The sequence below is a fragment of the Apis laboriosa genome, unplaced genomic scaffold (genome assembly GCF_014066325.1).
Source record: "Apis laboriosa isolate Shangri-la unplaced genomic scaffold, ASM1406632v1 scaffold23_cov150, whole genome shotgun sequence".
In the NCBI taxonomy this organism is placed as follows: Eukaryota; Metazoa; Arthropoda; class Insecta; order Hymenoptera; family Apidae; genus Apis; species Apis laboriosa.
Genome location: NW_025222452.1, coordinates 35,001 through 57,054, shown reverse-complemented (window position 1 = coordinate 57,054; position 22,054 = coordinate 35,001). Strand labels below are relative to the sequence as shown.

Sequence of the window (22,054 nt, the reverse complement as noted above, 5' to 3'; positions counted from 1 at the left end):
ATAATAATAATAATAATAATAATAATAATAATAATAATAATAATAATAATAAAAATGGATAAATAATATACAGTCGAATAATCGATTATGAGATATTTCTTATCTTTCTTTTTCTCTTCGTCCTTTTCCCTTTTTGTTCTTATTATTTTTTTATTTTGATATATCATTTTTTTTTAAACTCACATGCAATATCGATATATATATATATGTAATTCGTAATAAACTCGTATGTAATTATCTATAACATTCTCGATTTATTCGACTTTCGTGCAGGTACATTTACTCGTATCGTATATTCGGAATGTTGGTTACGTTCGCAAATCTTTCAATTTCGTACGAAAGAGAAAAAAAGAGATAAATTTTAAGATTTTTAAAATAAATTTCAAATTTAAATTTTAAAGGAAAAATTATGTAATTTTTTATGCACGAAATAGAAAGATACGAATAAATCATTTCGGAACATTTCAATTTTGCAATGCATCACGTATTATTATCAAGATGATATATGTATACCAATGTCGGGTTAAAAGGATGAAGAAAGAACAAAGAATATATACGTATTTAAAATATACAATAGTACATCTGGTTGATTTTTCTTCTATATAAATACAATTCGTGTTGCTATAATATAAAGATATTTAAGGAGGGGATAAAAATTTGAAAAATAAAAGTCAACAACCATCGAAGAGAAATTTTTATACTACCGTGCTTAAAAATAATAGTTAAAAGATAAGTATTATAATCATTCTAAAAAAATGGACATAACTTTTTTCGATTTTATCATTTCTCGTTCTTACAAATAAGTCGCGAATATCGTAAAATCTGTATATCGTTGTCTATCTTATCGTTAAATATAACAATTGCAAAAAATGAAATCGTATTATAAGTCGTACGCGCGCGTTATATCACATTTAGCGATGTAATATCTCTACTTTGAAAATAATAAAGATGAAACAAATATTTCACGAGCAATGCCAAAAATATATATATATATATATATATATATCATGCCAATCCATTTTATTACGATAATTTTTCGTAATAAAATTTTATTTTTGTTTTATATTTTATTTTATTTTGTTTTGTTTTATTTTATTTTATGAATTTTAGAGAAGAATTAGGAAAATTCCGTCAACTTTAATACAAGCCTTTTTAAAGAGTATAATGGCAGTCATTATCAATATCGTATGGGTTGCCAAACACCGGTGGTTTCATCTCGACGATAATAATGAGGTCTATTGTCACGGAAGACGGTGACTGCCGGAAATTGATTATCCTGTATATATTTGAGCGTTGCTCGTACCTAAGACAAATTATTTTGACAAGCGTGAACATGATTAAAAATATAAAAATATAAGAATATAGAAAGAATTAGAATTAAATAGAAAATCGATTGATCGTTCGATCGTCAATCACAAAATACAGATTATATCATGTTACCTGTGATACAAAATGTGGAAGTTCCACTTCCGGTGCGGTTGAAAGATGTTGCAGAATAAATTGATCGGATTGAGCTAACCAAAGATCGACTCCTCTCAAAGGATCGTAGTTGAAAGGTCCGATTCTGAGTAAACCAAGGGTACAGTCATAAACATCTAGAACCTAATATACGAGATAAACGATATTACAAAAAAATTATCGATATTAAAAAAAAATTCATTTTTTTATTATCCAAGTTTATATTTAATATTTTATATTTAATAGTTTAATCGCGAGAAGAATATAAGTTGAAAGAGGACATCACATTTACATGTAACGTGATTCTTTCTCAAGATAATCATCGCTTACCTGTTGACCTCCGGTTAAATGCCTAGCACATCTTAGGGCTTGATCAGGACCTTTATCGGGGAAGGTAGCAGGAAAAATCTCACCCGTTTTTACATTCAAACCGATACCGTATATTACCGGCCAATGAGTTCCACCTCTTACCGTAGTGTTCAATTCGCCCACGCAACACAAAGTTAGATCAATCTCTACCGGTTGTTTGTGAAATGCAGCTAGAATTAGAATATGACGCATTTTTTGTAAATTGATCAAATTCGAACGGGATAGAGAGAAAGAGGACACTTACAAAGAATATTGGAGAACAATTCTTCGGAATAATTCCTGGGATCGGAATAGCCACCGACCAGTTGTAGTTCTAGACGACCCTCTGGAAATCCAATGGCAAGTTCCGTTACCCTTTGAATCATCGCTGCCGCTGCATCTTCTGTACCAGCTCCGTCGAGATGCGCCAATGCAGCGGCACCCGATCCTAACGGGTTAATAATCAAACTGTTTAAACGTACGTGTACACATAATATATCAATTCATTAGCCATTAATTTTCATTTTTATAAATCAAAAAAAAAAAAAAAAAAAAAATCTCAAGCTGTTATTTTTAATCATGATGACGATAACACAACTAATCAATTTTATATTATAACTTACCGGAATGCCTTACAACAACAATGATACAAGTGGTCATATCATCCGAACCAATAATGCTCACATTTTCTGAAATAGAAATAAAAAAAGGGAAAATTGAACGAATATTATCTATATTATAGATTCGATTTATAAAATTCGAAATGAAATGTGAATTTATATCGTTGCTTATCGATCATTTTCAAAATCAATTCAAAATTATTCAACTACTTTCATTATTCAATTATTCGATTACAAAATTATTCTCTATAGAATTTATTATTATCTATAGAATAGAAATTTCTGTCTTTCTTTTACATTATGTCACAAACAAGCAAAGAAAAATAGACGATTTACACACACACACACACACACACACACACACACATATATATATATAATATATAAGAATTGAATATACATTTAGCTATAGAAAAGAAAAGTTGATATTTACTGTCGTGTGGCAAAGTAGCAGCCATTTCCCGTTGACGTACGTAAAGAAGACCCATTGGGCCCACCAATTTTGCTGGCATCGAATGAAGTTGCGCAGCAGTTTCACGATATACCGGGTGAGCTGCATATAACGATCTGCTATCCACTGGTATGTCCTCTTGCAGGACTCCGTTTACTACCAGCACCATTCTGTCTAATAAAGAAACGCATAACAAACAAACAAAATATCGTTAGAAAATATGTTTTGTACATAATGGTACATAAATAATAGAGAAATATGGTACATTATTATACGTAATATCGTAGTGAATCGCAATAAAAATGGTAATGTATTTAAGAGCGAGATTTAAATTTTTACGAGGAAAATTTTCATATAAAAAATAAAAAGAATATTAATATAACATATTCAGATATTCGAATGTATCATATATCGGATCGATGAAAAATACGAATTCAACGAGAGAAAAAAAAACGCAAGATATAAAATTTCTTCTCAAAAACATCTCATCTCCTCATTGTTATTATCATCGTATTGTTCGTAATAAAAAATATTTTTGTTATACCATCTATACGTATAATCATACGATCGAAAAAACATTACGTCAAAGTTGGTTGTAAGATCGAGAGATCGAAGATCAGCGGCAAGCATTGTTGGCACTCGGACTCCGTCGTTTGCGTTAATCGTGTTAACGATAAAACCTCGGGACAACCGTGCCAATCAGTCAGCCAACGAGCCAACCAGTCAACCAGCTAGTCAGTCTTTCCTTCCAACTTATTCGAAAGGTTAAGGTCATTCGCTCGAATGACATTCTGCGTTTAACCTTTCGTTTGTTTAACGAGATTACTAACAAACCGAGAAATGAAACTAGAATGAAACTTTCTCAAGCCGCACCCCGGTCGCTACTCTTCTCTTACGAGATTTCTATCAAATTGTTTCGATTCGTTCCAATTTTTTAATCAAACTCGATTAATTTTATCAGTATTTTTCTTTCTCTCTAAAATTATTATACATTGAAAAACCAACGAAATAGGAAATAAATAGGAAAGAAGAGAAATTTCTTGCCGAAATTATTCCTTTCGAGAAAATAAAATTAACAAAGTTATTAACAATATATATATATTACAGTATATTTTCGATATAAGGAAAAAGACTCGAGAAAAAAATAACTCTAAATATATATAAATATTTCCATCTTTGAGATAACGTAAGAAACGATGCGATTACGAGAAATAGAAATATAAATTTGATTCATATAAATCGTGGATGAAACTATATTATTGTACTACTAAATAAAACAAAAAGATAAAAAGCTAAAATGTAAAAATATTGTTTCACGAAATCGGATGACAACGGAATTTGTAAAAAAAAAAAAAAGAAAAAAAAACAGCGATGCACAAAGTGAAAGAAAAGCGTTTTTTGATCCAACTGTTTGGTTATATATATATATATATATATATATATATATATATATATATATATAATATATAATATATAATATATATATTATATAATACCAGAGTAATATTTTCACGTTTTTTTTTTAAATTTCGATGAATGCACAATATCTATACGACAAGAAAAATCAATCGCGATTCAATGGTAAAATAGAAGATTCGAAAGAACATCGATCCGAAATTAAGCACACGACTACGACTAAGCATTCACGACAACGTTTCATTCAATCATCGCGGTTGCGGTTAGGATGAACTCATTAACAAATCGCGCTAATTATGGCCACTATTATCGGTTCAAGTGGCGATTGGTTGATCGGTGCGATCCATACTCTGGTAGTGGGATGGGTTAAAATCCCGTCGGGACCAATTGAAGTGGATGGTACCGATCAGATATCGAGTCGTCGTACCGCACCGCACCGCGTCAATGTCTTCCACCACTACAAACTCACCAATAACAAAATAACATGTTTGCTTCGTTATATACCTCCCCTTCCACTTTTCCTGTTTTAAAATCAAAATCTTTACGATTCAATTTTTCTTTTTTCTCATTTATCAATCGATTTGAAGCTGACAACTATCTAATAATCGTTACGTATATACACATATACTGTCTATTGGTATTCCAAACTCACAATATTTTTTATCATAATTTAAAATATAATTCGAAACAAATAAATAAATTTGACTTAATAATGATTTTCAATTAATCAATAAACTTAACTAGTTTATCTTCTTTTGATGAAAATTTTCTAATTATTCTCTCTTTTTCACAAATGAAACATGTATATCCTACAATATTAAAGATAATATCACTAATTAAAAAATAATAAAGTTTAATTATTAGTACGAATCGTTGGTTAATTCGATAATATCTTTTCTATTTCTAATGGAATATATTCTTTGTTGAATCTCTATGAAAATCCAATATATACATTTTTTTTTTCGTTAAAATCAATAGTCTTTATCTTTCATTATTCTTCTTTCTTTGTTTTTTTTATTCGATTTTTCCGAAATTTGCTCACGGTTTATCATCAATCGAAATAAAAAATTGATTTCGCCAAAATATAAAACAACAGTATATATATTTATATTTAAATATATATTATATTGTGTGTGTGTGTGTGTATAGGATAATAATTAATAAAATAAAATTTATTACGATCTTTCGCATCTTTCATAAGAGTTAGAAGATTCATATGTTCGGACAAGTGGAAAATGAAAATCATATCGAAATATCGGAAGAAAGAAAAGAAGAAATAAATTAAAAGTGAAAAAGAAAAGAGTCGAAAGAAAATGAAAAGATTTGAAAGAGAATAGAGATAAGAGATGAAAGGAAGAGAGAGAAATAAAGAGATGAAGAAAGAGACGAAGCGAAACATCTTGGTTGTTCGTGACCATAATCGGGAGAGGTTAGACGATTGGTTGGTTGGTTGGTTGGTTGGTTGGTTGGTTGGTTGGTCGGTTGTTTGATCGGCTAGCTGACTGCACAGATCGAGCCACACGGAAATCCACTTGAAAAGTAGCCATTACCTTAATTATTGGTCTTTCGTAGAGAGGCTATGTGCATTTTAGACCCAGAATGCGGTGCAACATTCAATGGTTTTTCAATGCTTCATAATCGACTAAAAATTCTTCACTAAGATATTTTGTTCAATTTATGCACGGCATTTATACATTCAATTTAAATTAAAAACAAATTAAAAGTGATCAAAAAAATGCAAAAGTAAATAAATATCACATATCGATATCTACGTTTTACGGATCTATTTTAAAAGTATGATGAATAAAAATATAATGACATCATAAAAAATATTTATTAAGAAATTATATAGATATATAAAGATAAAAAGATAGAAGATAAAAAGAGAAAATAGAAATATAAAGATAAAAATAAATTAAATAATCGATATAATTAATGTAAACAAAGATATTGAAAAATATTGAAAAAGTTCAGACAAAACGAAATAAAATTTTAATAAGATTTAAAAAAATTTTGATCAGCAAATTTCCTCGAATCAAACCTCTCTTATCATCGATATAATATATCCTTGCTCTTTTCCAAGACATACAATTTCGAAATATTGGCAGAAACTTCTTCATCTTTCTTTTTTTATATAATATACCAATTACTTGCAGAATGCACGCAACTATGTAGTTATACTCGCGTTATATTACATATATATATCCCTTATATGTATATATGTATATATACGCGCGCGCACATGTGTGTAATTACATAGCTTAGAAACGGGCACACAATTATTTACAATTATTTATTTAAATGTGCAAAGGACTACAGTTATTTTAACAATACCCTTTTTCTCGAATTACTTTTTTCTCTAGTATTCCAATGATTAGTGATTTTATTGGAAAACTTTGCCAAGTAAATATATAATGTGCACCACTTTGTTCCTAGCGAAACAAATATTTTTCATTCGAACATTTTTTTTCTTTCCACTTTTATTTTTCATCATTCAAATCATCTATCATTCAAATATCCTTTTAATCGAGATTCTTTTTGTCTCTACGAAACATCAAAGCATTTTAATTATTTTTTATATTATATTTTTTTCACAACAAACGATATCTCGTGGTTAATAATCTATCGAAGAGAAAAAATTTTTCTACAACTCGTCTCAAAATTAACGTATAATTAATCGATTTAATTAAATAATCAATTTTTATTTATCGTTAACAGCATCCTCATCACATATAGATATATATCTCGTTAGATAATCTCGAATCTCGAAATAATATGACGATTAATAACTTTCGAGATTCACATAACTTATATATTTGTATAATATTTGTTCCGCAATCTGTACCATAAGAGCGTGAATGTGATATCTAATTTATCGAATTCAAAGATTGTGTTAATATAAATATACCAAGTATTTTCTGATACGCAACTTCCAATATAATAAATACCAAATCTTCTTATTATTAATATCGCTTCTATCATTGAAAAATACAAATCATTTTGAGATAAATGACGCCATATACGCCAAATGTTTTGAATCGCTCTTTTTGCGATCCGTCCTTCACCCGAAAGGATCAAGAATGAATATGTTAGAGATGCAGAGCAAGATATTTACACAAAGTCTCGCAAATTCGTCAACAAATCGGTATAACGAAGAATACAAATACAATTGTCGATGATCTCCTTAATCGAGATTCCAAGCTGATTATGATAAAAAAAGTTTTATAACTTTTCTTTTAAAAACTTTAATTCTTTTCTTGCATAAAGGACAAGCTGTTTTTGCAAAAAAGAGAATGCGAAACATTGCGAATGTGGTTTAATATGGTTTAACCAGAAAACATTTCGAGAAAACAATGACTCTCGAGCAAAAAAGCTGCATTTGTACATTGCAGAATCTGAAAAGAAACGAGATATCTTAGATTGACCAATTCAATTCAATGATGCCAATCTAATTGAAATTTGTCGCATTCGAGAAATATAAAAAAAAATAAAATAAAATATATCTTTTTTCCTATTTCATATTCCATAAAAATTGATCGAATACGTATACTTAAATGTTGTCAGGTAATAATCGCAGATTTGACATATTATTAAATAAATGCATATTAGATTTTTAGATATATTTCCAATATATATTTTTTATTACAAAGAATTTATTTATAAGATAAGATGTCACAAATATATCGCGTTTATGCTTACTTTTATAATAACAAGTTGCGTATTAACGTTGCTATATCGTAGGAGAAAGTTAAAAAAAAAAAAGCGACAGATTTAATATAAAAATATATTATCGTTATTTTATATATATATATATTAATAATTTATCTAAGAGAACATATACCATAATATACTATTTCAAGATCGGACAAGCGAGGACAGCGCGAAAGACCAATGGAAAATTTCACGCCGCCATCGTCTCGTCGGTTCGATTGCATATGTCACGAGTAAAATGATAAATTATTATTACAAACAGGGAATTGTTTACGTGAAATAAGGAGGAAGCAAAACGAGAAATCAAGTAATGCAATCGAATCGCGTTCCGCGTGATAACGAGATGAAAAAAAGAGGTCGATATTATTTAGCAATATGTTTTATTATTCATGGAATTGATTCTAATATCTAATTTGTGCTCCATAATAATTCGAAAATTGGACAGAAGAAAACTGAATATCTTAACTTTTTTTCTCTTTCTTGGGATTTAATAATTTAGTCCTAACCGGTTTCAACCGGTTCGATCGATCGATCAAAAAACACAAATCAAAAAGTAACTTTCTCCTAATTCTATCTCTATCGATATTTTCGTAACTCCTTTATGTATATCTATATCTTTATCTCTCACGCGAAGATTGATAATTATCTAAGATTTATCGAGAAAAGATAGGGAATATCGAATTTTTATTACCGAGAAATGTGAAATAGCACAATTAATCGCGATCCAATACACTATATATAATAATCAATAACGATAATTCCTTTATTCCTTCCTATCGGATTAGAGACAATTATTTTTCTTCGTTTGACCAAGATTATATCAACATATCCGTTTACGATATGTCCCTTTCTTATTCATTTCACCACACAGATTACGCAACAACAATTGCTACGATTCGCGTTTACCACATATTATAGAATTTCCGATCAAACAAGATCATTTAAAATTCGTCCTATTCATTCTATTTATCACTATTAATATCGGAATATTTTTTACATTTGATCGCATTCTATTATATTTTAATATGTTTTATCGTTTCTTCTTTTATATACTATATATTTAATCATCAATATTATCGACTAAGTCACGTGAGTATCATATATATCATATCATAAAATTTCGTTACAGATAAACTATAGTTTTATCATTTTAACGATAGATTTCTCGATGGCAATTCAAATTCTCTTTCAATATATCATGTTATTTACTATGTTAGTACATATATACGTATACGAGTATATATAATCCAAAATAGAAAATTTATCAAAAAGGTTATCGACAGAAACCGAGCAAAGGACATACTAGCTCATCGATTTGCCTGTTTTTATACAAATGCAGTGGACATGAATAATTACTACTTACCATTCCAAGCGATTCTATGCGTTTGACTTTTTTCTCTTTTTTTTTTTAGATTATAACGATGTTCGAGAAATAAACGACCGAATCGTTTTAAGATAAGATTAGTAGACACACAACGGGAGTATTTCAGTCCAAATAGAGAATTCATTACGAATCGAAAATATTCGAAAGAATATAAAAAAAATAAATTACGATCGTTTGAATGGAATCGAATTATTGATGAAATAATTGCACGATGTTGCTTCTTTCCAATCTGATATGCGAATTATATTTCGAGATATAGTTCTAAGATTATACGATACCAAATGATATAAGTCATTAAAAAAAAAAAAAAAAAGAGTAAACGAAATAACGAATGAAGCAAAAAAGAAACAGAAATTGATAAATAATAAAGAAATTGATAATAGATCGAATTCCTAGATTCGTTTCTTATATATATATTTTTACCATTTCTCTTTAAAATAATCGAATCGAATCGAAATAAATTTGATCGGATTGATAAAATCATGTTGAATTCAATTTTTATAGCGAAAAAAAGAATAACTCGTTCGTCTTTCATAGCCAAAATTATTGAATTTATGATTTTTCCTACTTTTTGGTCATCGAAACGTTAACACGCATAATTATCGCGGTTAGATAATGAATAGCGCATAAGTTATCGTAATTGGATAAATATTGCTTAAATAAAAAAAAGATTTAGCAACGCTCATTCATGGGAATCACGCATAAAATCATCAACAATTATCAAATATAACCGTAGAATATTCGAGGATATCGATATCATTATCGATATTTTAAATTCCCTCTTTTCAAAATCTTGATCGTTTCTCGTTACTCCTTTGAAGGAGATACTTCGTTTTCTTCCAATAACGAACGTTATTTATTTTCTCATAGAAACATAATCGCGTTGATTAAAAAAAAATTATCTACCGTTCTCTCATCGAATAATACAATTGATGAAATATATTTAATAAATTTTCAATTTTCCTTCCGTTATGAAAAATAAAATATTACGCGAAATTCTAACAAAAAAATATTTTCCGTTACTCACGTTTTGCGTTTTCTTTGAATTTTTCTTCAGGCCAATTGACACGTTCCCGCCGCCATTTTCCAAGAATATCTCACCTCTTAGTTTTGCTTTCACCTCTTTCTTCCTGTTCCTTCCAATTTTTATCTACTTTTTCTGCAACAATAAGAAATGCACGAAATTGTTTATTAAATATACAAAATAAATTTAACATAATATTATATAGACGCGCAGAGATAAAAACGAAAATTTTCTAATCGTATATACTATTTGTGTTTTTATTATTTTTTCGATTAAAATCATTTTCATTTTTTGAATTTAATTAAATTATATTTAAATTCTTTAAAATTTTTTTAAAATGTTTCAATTTATTAAAAATTCATCCCCATATATATATATATATATATATATATCTGGATAAAATTAAACGATATATTTTTTCAATTTAAACGGATTTGCTTTTCGGATCAATATTTGAAATATTAGAATCAAAAATAAGTTTCAATAATTAAAATGACTTATGAATTGTGAGCAACGATAGATTAAATTTTTATTCGAATCAATTTTTATTCAATCAATATTATAATTGCTTTATATATATTATAAAAATAAATTCGCTTTGATTTCTGATTCACTTGGATTATATGAATTATATGAATTAGGATATAAATTTAAAATTAAACTTATTTTTCGTTAATATAAACGAATCTATATGAAAACGAATATAGAACATTCGATGAATGTAAATTAAAAAAAAAAAAAAAAATGTAAACATAATATATAATGTTATCTTCATTTTTTTTTTTTTCTCTCTTTTTAGGAATTTGTAAAAAGAAAAAAAAGATCGTGGCAAACTGAATTTACATACAGTAGTCCAAGAAGCCTGCAACCAACTGATTCTCTACATATGTATTTATGCGTTACTACTTCCTTCGATTGTTTATAAATGTATTCGCTTATATTAATCGAATAACATGTTGGTTGAATGACGAAGTTGATTTTTCTTTCTTCTCTCCCCTCCCCCTTCTCACCATATATTTTATCATGTATAATGTAATGTATAATCGACTTGTATGTAAACTTTAATCGAAATATGCGAAACTTGTTGGTTCGATACAAAATTATTGAATCATCGATCGTTATAAATAACGAAAAGTTACCGATATAAAAATAATACCGATATAAAAATAATACCAGAACAAAAATTGTCGTTATATATTATTTTCAAAATTTTCGAATAATTTCTTTTAATATTCTAAAAGATAATGACAATAATAATTGTAGAATCATTTTTGAAAGGATGCGTGGTTATATGCATTTAATCCTCGTATGTATATATATACATAGGTAAGTAGTAGGAGTATAAATGGAAGGAATACGGATAGGATACGGCTTGGATGCGGACACGAACGTACATGTGCACTTACACACACCACACCAAGCTAGTCCGCATTCCTCGAGTGGAACAACCGGTACATGGTCCAGTGACTCTCAAGTCGCATCTCTCCAAGATGTATTCCAACACATCGGAGAGATGGACTCGTTATGCAACAGAAGACGAGAGTCAGTGGCCTAGTGGATTCGCGGAAGGTGAGCTGTCCTTCCGGGTCCTCCTCTCTTCTTTTCTTTTCACGACTACTCTTTTCTCTTTTTACTCGTTTTCTTTCTTTTCGTTTTGTTTCGTTTTGTTTCGTTTCGTTTCGTTTCACCACTTTCACATGAATACAACGGTTATATATAGTTTTCTGATAAATTGAAATCGAAAGTCTTATTATTCATAAGTTGGAATAAAAATGAAACAATTATTTTTCTTCTCTATATATTTTTTATTTATTGCATTTATATGCTCTTATGTGTGCGTCTATATTTTTAATTTAGAGATAATCGGATATGAATCGATTCTTTCTTAAATATTTTATATTTTAAATTTTCGTAATTTTTCATCTTTTTCGTATTGATCTTTTTAAATTAATAATAAATAATAATCAAACTTATAAGGCTAATATGTCACACATTTTTTTTCTTGTAGTCGTTCATAGCTCAAAAAATCAAAGCATTGAAAATCTATATACGATTCAATTAAAATATGATGTAACAGTAATTTTTTCTATCAACTTTTTTTTGATATTTTCAAAACGATATACGAACCATATGTTCTTGTAAACCTCAAAGAGAGAAAATTATTTTCGAAACTAAATTTCTACTATCATACTTCAAGCTAAGTTTAAACCAGAGTTTCTGATTTATGTAGACCCCATGGGGAGTTCGGTTGCCAGGTCTCTCTACACACCTTCTTTACCCTCTGCGCACACGCACATATCCATTTATCTATGTGTTTCTACACTAATGCCGTTCATATACGTAGATACACAGAAATATATACATACGTATTTATATCTATTCCCGGTGCAATGCTGTAACGATATGCATGTATATAAGAGTACGTTATTTTATTAGATATATATGCGTCTATGAAACGCATCATAGCATATATGATGATGATATATGATAAATATAAACACTGAATGTATGCACACTGATCATAAAAATGTAATGGAGCAAAAATTTAATTGTAATAAAAAAGTGTAAACAAAATTATGTAATTCTATACCAAAATATTAGTTTGTTCTATATCATAACATTATATATATATATTTATAAATATATATATATAATATGGGATAAAGAAATATTATAATAAACTTGAATTCTATTTCATATATCATAAAAATATCATATATCACAAAAATAAATTAATAATATTATCTTTGCATACAGAAACTTTTGTTTTAAATCAATAAATTTAAAAATTCCAATTTTTGTATGATTTTTATTTAATTAATAAATAATATTTTTTAATGTAACATTTAATGAATCATTCAAATTTCAAAGATATTCCATCGAACTAAAATAAATATCGATAAAAATTATAAAAAAAAGAAATTGTATTATAATCATTGGCGATTACTTGTTTATAATTTTTTTTTAAATATAAAAAATTTAATTCACAAAGATATGCATAATAACATAGAAAATCAAACCGCTCGTAAAATTGAAATTTTAGGGAAAATGATAGGCATATAATATTGGATACCAAGTAGCTGTCACCGATCAACTAACGGAAGAGTAAGGTTAACACCCTTTACTGGTCTTAAAAGCGTCTTAACTCAGTTTAGCTGGTGACTTACGAGAATTTCAAGTGTCGAGAGATTCGTATATTTACCATCATCACCGCGGCTATTATTATCCTTATTCTTATTCCTTAAAAATTGTTCATATTCCTTTTTTTTGTCTTTCAGTTTTACTTCTTTCATTTTATAATAAACTAATTTATTCTTTCATTTGAATGGATTAAAAATTCTTTGATTGCATTGATTACAATCAAAATGGTCTAATCGTGTCATTTCTTTTTCTTTTGAAAAAATTCTTTTCTTTTATCAAAAAATTGATAATTCTATTATTAATTGAAAATATTTAAAACGAATAGAAAAATCTGACATATAAATCCATGAGGCAATAATGTATGTATGTATGTATGTATGTATGTATGTATGTATGTATGTATATATATATATATATATATATATATATATATATATATATTGAATAACTACACCTAAATATAAGTATATTATATTACGCACATGATATAAAAAATTACACGATACCGAGCACACGTAGACAACAAGATACAGTCCCGAAGATCCAGCGACCATGGTCAGATTAATGAAGCTCATACAAACAGTGATTCTCAATCGTTAATCGTTATTTCGCCAATTTATTTCGATATTTATTTATATATCGAGCATTTTTTCATAATAGAATTCTAATTACAAATAAATTTCACTATTATAATTAATAATGCAATATATGTATATATGTATGTGCAAAAATATATAAATTTGTATAAATATATATTTATATATTATTTTAATATATTGCTTATATCGCGTTAGTTTTATCGTTAATAAAATTTCATCATCATTTCAAGAATAACACTTCACAATTTTTAATTTATTTTTTTTAATTTCTTTCTTTCAACTTTAAAAACATTTTAAAATATTTAAAATGGATTGGAAATTTTCTAATAGTCAATTATATTTTCTAAATACAATTAAATATATTCCTTTCTTTGATTAATTAATCTGCAATGATTATATATTGAAAATATGAATTAAATCAATAAATAAACGGAAAGTAATGTTAAAAATGCGAAATTAGAAAAGTACAGAAATAAATAAATGAAAAAAATTATTATATAAATATATATAGTATTTAATCACAAAACGATTTTATTTACATATGCATACATATGTATATATTTATAATGTTCGGATTCGATCGCACACGTTATTTGTAAATTGTGCAAGTTGTTCTACGACGCAATTTTTCTTCATACGTATATGCATATAAATATGTAATACAACTTTTCAATTTGATATCACTTTCATAATATTACTTTGTATATTTCGCAATGAATACAAAAAATAGAGAATGAAAGTATTTATTCAGAAATTCATTCCATCCAATTTCAATTTTTTTTACTAAATCGTGAATAATAATGAAAAAATTCTACTCGATAATCTTTGTTCCTTTCTTTCTTTTTTTCCTTTTTTTTTTTTTTTTTTTTTTTTTTTAATCTTACAAAAATATATCAACAGGTTTAAATGATATATTTGCAAACATTCTTCTATTCTCATATTCTATATTGAGTAATTCATTATATTCATTTTATTCATTTACAAATAATAAGATGAAAATTGTAAAAATTCACTTATAAACATATTGACTTCACATTCGATTTACAATTTAAATTTAAGAATACATATATAAATGTAGGAACAATTAGATGATATATTGAATCGAGAATTATCGTCAGAAATTCGAGATTTATGAATATATCATACATATTATATTTAATAATAAATTATGTTTATATAATATAATATCTATATCATATATATCAAACTAATAGATACCAGAAAACAACTAAAAACAAAATGAATTATATATTAGATAATTCAAACATATTATAACAATAAACTTAATTTAAAGATATCGATATTAAATCGATTAGAATAATTGATGTAAACATCAACACTCACCTCGTTATAATAAAATAGCTAATCACAAAACGAAACACATCTGACTTTGTTAATTGATGAATTCGTTGTCCAGTGGAATGTCGAACGAGACAAGAAGAAGATGCCTATCGTAAAATCGTAGTTATGCAACAGGCAACTGGTGGTATACACACGCGACGTACTCGATCCAAAACGAAACGTCAGTGATCATACCGCCACCGTTACCATCACCGTTACTATTACTTTCTCAGCTTGTATCGCTATCGTTATTATCATTCACATAAAAGAACACAAGATATTATCGAACACACGCAATAACGTGATAATCGAATCAGAATCGGCCGAGATGTAAGACCGAACGACACGCAAAAGAATGGCGTGAAAAAAAAATGTAAAAATACAGATAAAAAAAATATAATGATATATAAGTAAACTCGTAGTACACAAGTCACCGTTTTCACACAGTCCAAAGAGAGAGAGAGAGTAGAACGTTTCGAGTGATAATTAAGTAAAAATTTAACAAAATTTAAAATACGTCGCAAACACCACGTTCTCTGTTTCATTACACTTGTTCGCACAATGTCTGTATCGTCCGCACTGGCACTCGCGTCTGTACTCGACTTCGTCATCTTCTACAATTCAACTTCGTCTATTTCCGTCATTCTTCGACTTTCGCGGCAACAATGGCGCACATTCGCGTTTACAAATTCCGTTCGTCATTATTTATGTTATATCGTCAAATTTCTTTTGTCAATGAACAAGATAAGTATAAAATGTAAGCACATAAATATATATATATATATATATATATTTTTAATATAAATGGAAATTAATATAAATTTATTTATAAGCTGCTTAAACGAATAAAAGAAATCACTACGAAACATTATACGAATATTTATATATATATATATATATATATATATATGAATTTATTTTAATATTTACTTATATATTATTTTCTATAAATTAAAATCATAAAATTCAATAAATAATCATTATAAATTCTTATCATAATTATCGAAAAGCATTCATAAAATTTTCTAATAGATAGATTTTTATAAAATTCAATAGAATAGCAAAAAAAAAAAAAGAAATAATAATAAAATAATTTAATTTGTATAATCATTACTTTCGTTATATATTAACAATAATGATATCCAATTATATACACTCGTATTTACGTATTTAAATGTGCTAATGAAAATATTGTTAAGGAATCTATTATATCGACTAACGGCATTGATATATCCTTTATGATATTTTTTCGCTCAATATCACAAATGATTGCATTCATTTATAATATAATGATTCGCTAAATACATAATTAATAAATATTTACTAATGACTACATAATAATAAAATACGAGAAACAAAATAAATGTAAGATATTTTGTGTCATGTGTTTTGAAATTGATCAATCTCTAAAAAAAATCAGACGCCATCTAGCAAGGTAATAATCTAACTACGTACACAAAATTGAATTACTTAAAATTCAAGCTAAAAATCTGTGTTCACACATTTCATTCAATTACTTTATTTTACTTTTTTATAATACTATATACATTACATTATTATTTTAACAAAATTTTTATTATTTACTAAAAATATAATCGTGCTCGCAAGCAATTAAAAACTGATATTATTTCTTATAAAATATATAATTGTATCACTGATATTAACTATATAGTGAAATGATATTTAGATTTAACTATATAGTGCAAATGTTCATGCAAAATTCTACGCATATAATCACATTTGGATCTTTCGTCTTACGTTATAATTAAATAATGGGAGGAATCAAAATGCATACGACTCACCATAGTTGCGAAGAAACTGCATTGCCATCGTAGATGATCATGGGAAGTCACGGAAATTGAGAAATAGCTGTAACAAAAAAATGAAACATTAATATTTACAAATATCACGATAAGAATTTAGATTTAAATTTTAATAAAATATTATTATATAAAATTGAGGAATAAAAATTCTATTTTAAAAATTTATTTTTTAGCCCATAATGATTCCTTACGATCAAAAAACATAATAAATTATTATTTAAGAAATTATCAATTAAAATTATATTATACATATAAATAATCGAACAAATGCGTATTAATGAAATACTAGCATACAAAATAAAAAAATAATTATCACAAATTATACAAATTAAAAATATTGAACAATTAAAATAAATATTACAATAATCACATATCTGAAGCAAAATGTTTAATCGTCACGAATTTCGTATAAAGATTTCGATGCATCGAATTACAAATTAAGGAGAGACAAATATTCAATAATTCAATAAATCGAAATATGTCGAATATGACATAACGCTGACCATGAGCGTAAAATCAAAATAAATACAGAAATGACACATGAATTGAATATATGGATGGATGATATCTAGAAAAATATATGAGAAATATGTATAATACGTTAATCGATGTGAATTATCTAGCTACTTTCATCTCTGCAAAAAGATAAAAAGAATTTTATAATTGATTATTATATTTCTGAAATGAATAAATAAAATAATCTTACCACATTTGAATAAAAATTATAGGATTATTTCTTAATTGACATATGTGCAAACATGTGTGGAAAAAATATTACATCTTCAAAGCTCCAATTAAACGATAATCTATCATATTTAATTCTGATATAATAATGATTAAACAAGCACAATTGATTATACAAATTTTAATAAATATGCTATCAATAAAAATTTTATATTATTATGCATCTTTGCAAATGAAACACAACTGTTACCACGATTCAATTGTAGATTGATGCCATGCGCATTATAATGTACACTGATTCGTCTCGCTCCTAAGTCTCAACGGCTTTCTAATTGGTTGCAGTGGTTCTATCTTTAGCCGCGCGAAAATTGAACTATAATTGATATGTATATATATATTTTAACTGTAGATTTCTATACAAAGAATTTTTATAAAGATAGATTGATTAAAAAGATAATAAAAATAGATTATTATAATTAATTTAGTATAAAAATTATCCAAATTAGAGAAGTTAAACGTTTAAAATTAAAATTGATCTTCTAAAATTTAATCGATATATTAAAAAAATAAAAAAATATACATATATATNATGTTCCATCAAAATTATAAAATAAATTAATACAATATGAAAAAATAATATAATATTTTTCCATATTTTTAATAATATTTCATATAAAAATTATTAAATGATATTTTCTTTTTAATTTTTCTTTGTAATTATTTGTATTGAAAGTAATTTTTTGTATTAAAATATATTATTTAATCTTCATGAATAAAAGAAAAAAATTAATTTTATTGTATTAATAGTATATTTAAAAATTTGTTTACATATGTTAAAAAACCCGATAAAACCGAAAAAATTTAAGAGTATATTATTTTTACTCAGAATTAATTGTTTCATTTAATCATTTAAATTATACACATTACAGTAGAAGGATAAATAAATCGAGAAATATAAATTTATATTTTGTCATCAAATGTTTTGATTCTTATTTTTATTTATAATTTTATTTATAGTTTTTATAAAATTTAGATTTTAATTCTAACCACTATTAATTGTTTTCTATATCGATAACGTCGCATGTGACACGAAAATGGTAAAAGATCAAGTGACTCCCGAATTCTTAAGACACAAAAAAGCATAGCATGTCACGTCTATCCTATACTTCGTCTGTGGTATCTTTTCGTTCAATATCACAGATGACTTGTTCGTGATATTATAATTCGTTAAATGTAAATCAAAAAATATTTACTATTGATTATATAATATATAAAAGAATATATATATAAAAATATGTATATTGATCTTTTTCACATATATACTTTTTTATATACATTTAAATTTCTTTTTGTTTTTGTTCATTGTATTCACTTTTTAAAAATATTTTTTAAAAAAACAATAAAAAAATCCTAAATGAGACAATTTGAGTTTTAATTTTAAAAAATATTATTTCGTAAAAATAAATTAGATATAAAGATTTATTAGCGTTTAATTAAATATATAAATATTTGTAATACATATATTATATAATAAATTATTTATATAATTTATATAATAAATGTACAATAAATATGTAAATTTATACATATATATATTTTATAAACTAATATATTTATTCATATATGTGTATATAAAAATGTATATATTAATTTGTTCGAGTCTTGCGCGCCATCTATTGGAAAAATATGGTACAATATTTCATTGGAATTGTTTCGCCCTTCTATTCAGCTTTTGTCAATATCACCGACAGAGTCAAATGTGATTTGAAGATGGCGATACAAGAGTAGGATTGAGCGGACGCTTCGCAAAGAAGCTTCCTTCTTGCAGTGTTAATTAAAATTCCAAGCCCAATTATACATGGTGAGTAGAAAGTGAGATACTGTTATAAAGAAAACTTTGAACTCGTTTAGATATCCTATTCTCGGACTTGAGCAGAATGTGAACAAACAAGAGATTCGCATCGGTTAAGCGACGAAATCTCGCGATACGTGTATACGTATGTATGAACCGTCTCTCTTTCCAGACTGGGAAGTTCAATGCGGCGCATAAGCATGTGTCACGTCGCGATGAAACAAGAGCAGGAGTTCTATAGTAAGCATCTTTATATTCATGAATATACGAGTGTACGAGCTATTATTTGTGTACTTATGAAACATCAAAAAATTAATTTAAACAAGAATCATGAGAAATGGTACGAAGTTGAACCATTGGTTCAATTCGGTTTTAATTCGAGCAACATGAAACAAGCTATCTCTTTAATTAGTTTCCTTGATTAATCTATACGACTAATGTAATCAATTATTTAAAATGATAATTGATAAATAGATAATAGAAACAAGTTATCCGATTACAATGATTCATATTCGATAAATTATTATTAATTAATAGAAAATTAAAAGTAAAGACAGCTGGAAAGTAGAGATTGATATTAATCGATGATACATGAAAAAATAAAAAAAAAAAATTCATCGATAATGATTGATAGTTATTTTAAATTACATTAATACCAGATAGTAAAGAAATACCAAGGGTATTTCTCTTGATTTCTTTCAGATGGTGGAGGGTTCTTCGCTTTTCGTGCTAATCAAGGGAACAATTCAAAGGGGAGAGGTCTAAGACTACTAACACAATTCACTAATCGGAACGGAAAGAAATTATTTGTATTGATATACAAATATATATCTTTATTTGTGATTGCGAAATAAAAGGAAAACAAGCGAAAGACAGAGAATTGCAAAAAATCAAACAATACTCTGATTCACACAAAGTTAACATACATACGATCTAGTCAAGAAAAGAAGACTTACTTCTTAAAGAGAAAATTATGACGCTTTGAAATAATGATGATACGATGAATTCGAAACGTGCAAGCGAAAAATATAAAAATACATTAGCAAACAAATTGAACTATGAATTTTGTCAAAATTCTGTTTTGAAAGTATTCCGAACGAAGAAGATTGCGTTTATTAGAAAATTGAGGATCGCGCATGGGTATTACGAATAACATCAGAGATAATTCGTAATAAAATACTAATAATGTATCGATCACATTGGAATTTATTACCAAAAAAAAATATGTATTACCAAAGAAACATTTAATCGAATACTTTAAGAATATAAATAGTGGAATATGTATATAATCAACTAATATCCTAATAACACTGATCAAAGTTTTATTGTTATTAACGGCAAACGATACCAAATTAGACTTAATAAAGAAAGATAAAGAATAGAAAATTTGATCGATACAAAAAAGATCGAATACAATTGATCGCGTATTGAAGATTTATCTATTAACAATTATATATACATACAAAATCTTGACAAACGTATATTTATATATACGTATAGATTTAAATATAAAAAAAGAATGATCTTTTCATTCGTATTAAATATGGTTAACATAGTTGATTTGATACGTGTTATCATATACGTGTTCAACGAATAAACGAAAACGAGAAAGAGAGAGAGAGAGAGAGAGAGAGGAAGAGAGGAAGAGAGGGAAGGAAGCAAGAAGCGAGGAAAAAAGAGAAAGAGAAAGAGATTTTTTCGTTAGTGATCTATTCGTTATTGTTTGTTGAATGAGCGGACAAAAAAATGAAAAATAAGAATAATTAAGACCCGAAGAAATTAAATATCATAATAGAGAATGAGAGATAGAAAAGATGTAGAGAAAAAATAGAGTCTACAGTTTGTAGTCTAATGCAAAAAAATCATCGTGTTACGGATGTAGTACAAAGATGGATATAGTACGAAGATGTCAAAGATGGTGAAAATGATTCGTCATAGATTCGTCTATATTGGATGAAATGAACAAATGTTTCATTAAAAATTATAAATATTACTAAGAAAGTGTATATCGAAGCCGAAAGAATTGTAAGAGCTGTGAATTTTTTTTTCGAAAAATTTTATACGAAAAATAATAATATAATTTTTTAATCACGCTGACAAATAACAATCGTATTAAAGAAAGAGATAATGACAATTAGTTGAAAGAAAGTAATAAAAAAGAAAGATGAGAGATCATAGACGAAGAGAAAATTAAAGAAGGAG

At 26.8% G+C, this 22,054-nt stretch overlaps 1 protein-coding gene across 7 annotated transcripts; it reads right to left on the bottom strand.

Annotated features, from left to right (window-relative positions):
• Positions 1 to 679: 679 nt before the first annotated feature.
• On the bottom strand, positions 680 to 16,063 carry LOC122713344 (protein N-terminal asparagine amidohydrolase). Of its 7 annotated transcripts, none has more exons than XM_043933704.1 (8): positions 15,497 to 16,063; positions 10,416 to 10,547; positions 2,860 to 3,051; positions 2,430 to 2,495; positions 2,072 to 2,254; positions 1,789 to 1,997; positions 1,441 to 1,564; positions 680 to 1,303 (listed from the first exon to the last, which is right to left on the bottom strand). In XM_043933704.1, exons 3-8 carry the CDS (start codon positions 3,044 to 3,046, stop codon positions 1,272 to 1,274), a joined length of 801 nt encoding a protein of 266 aa, XP_043789639.1. In that variant the 5' UTR covers positions 3,047 to 3,051; positions 10,416 to 10,547; positions 15,497 to 16,063; the 3' UTR covers positions 680 to 1,271. The 7 variants fall into 7 exon arrangements, with proteins under 7 accessions (XP_043789639.1, XP_043789633.1, XP_043789634.1 ...); XM_043933698.1 differs by having other exon boundaries at positions 1,441 to 1,602; positions 15,497 to 16,062; XM_043933699.1 differs by having other exon boundaries at positions 1,441 to 1,602; positions 2,860 to 3,047; positions 15,497 to 16,062.
• Positions 16,064 to 22,054: the final 5,991 nt, after the last annotated feature.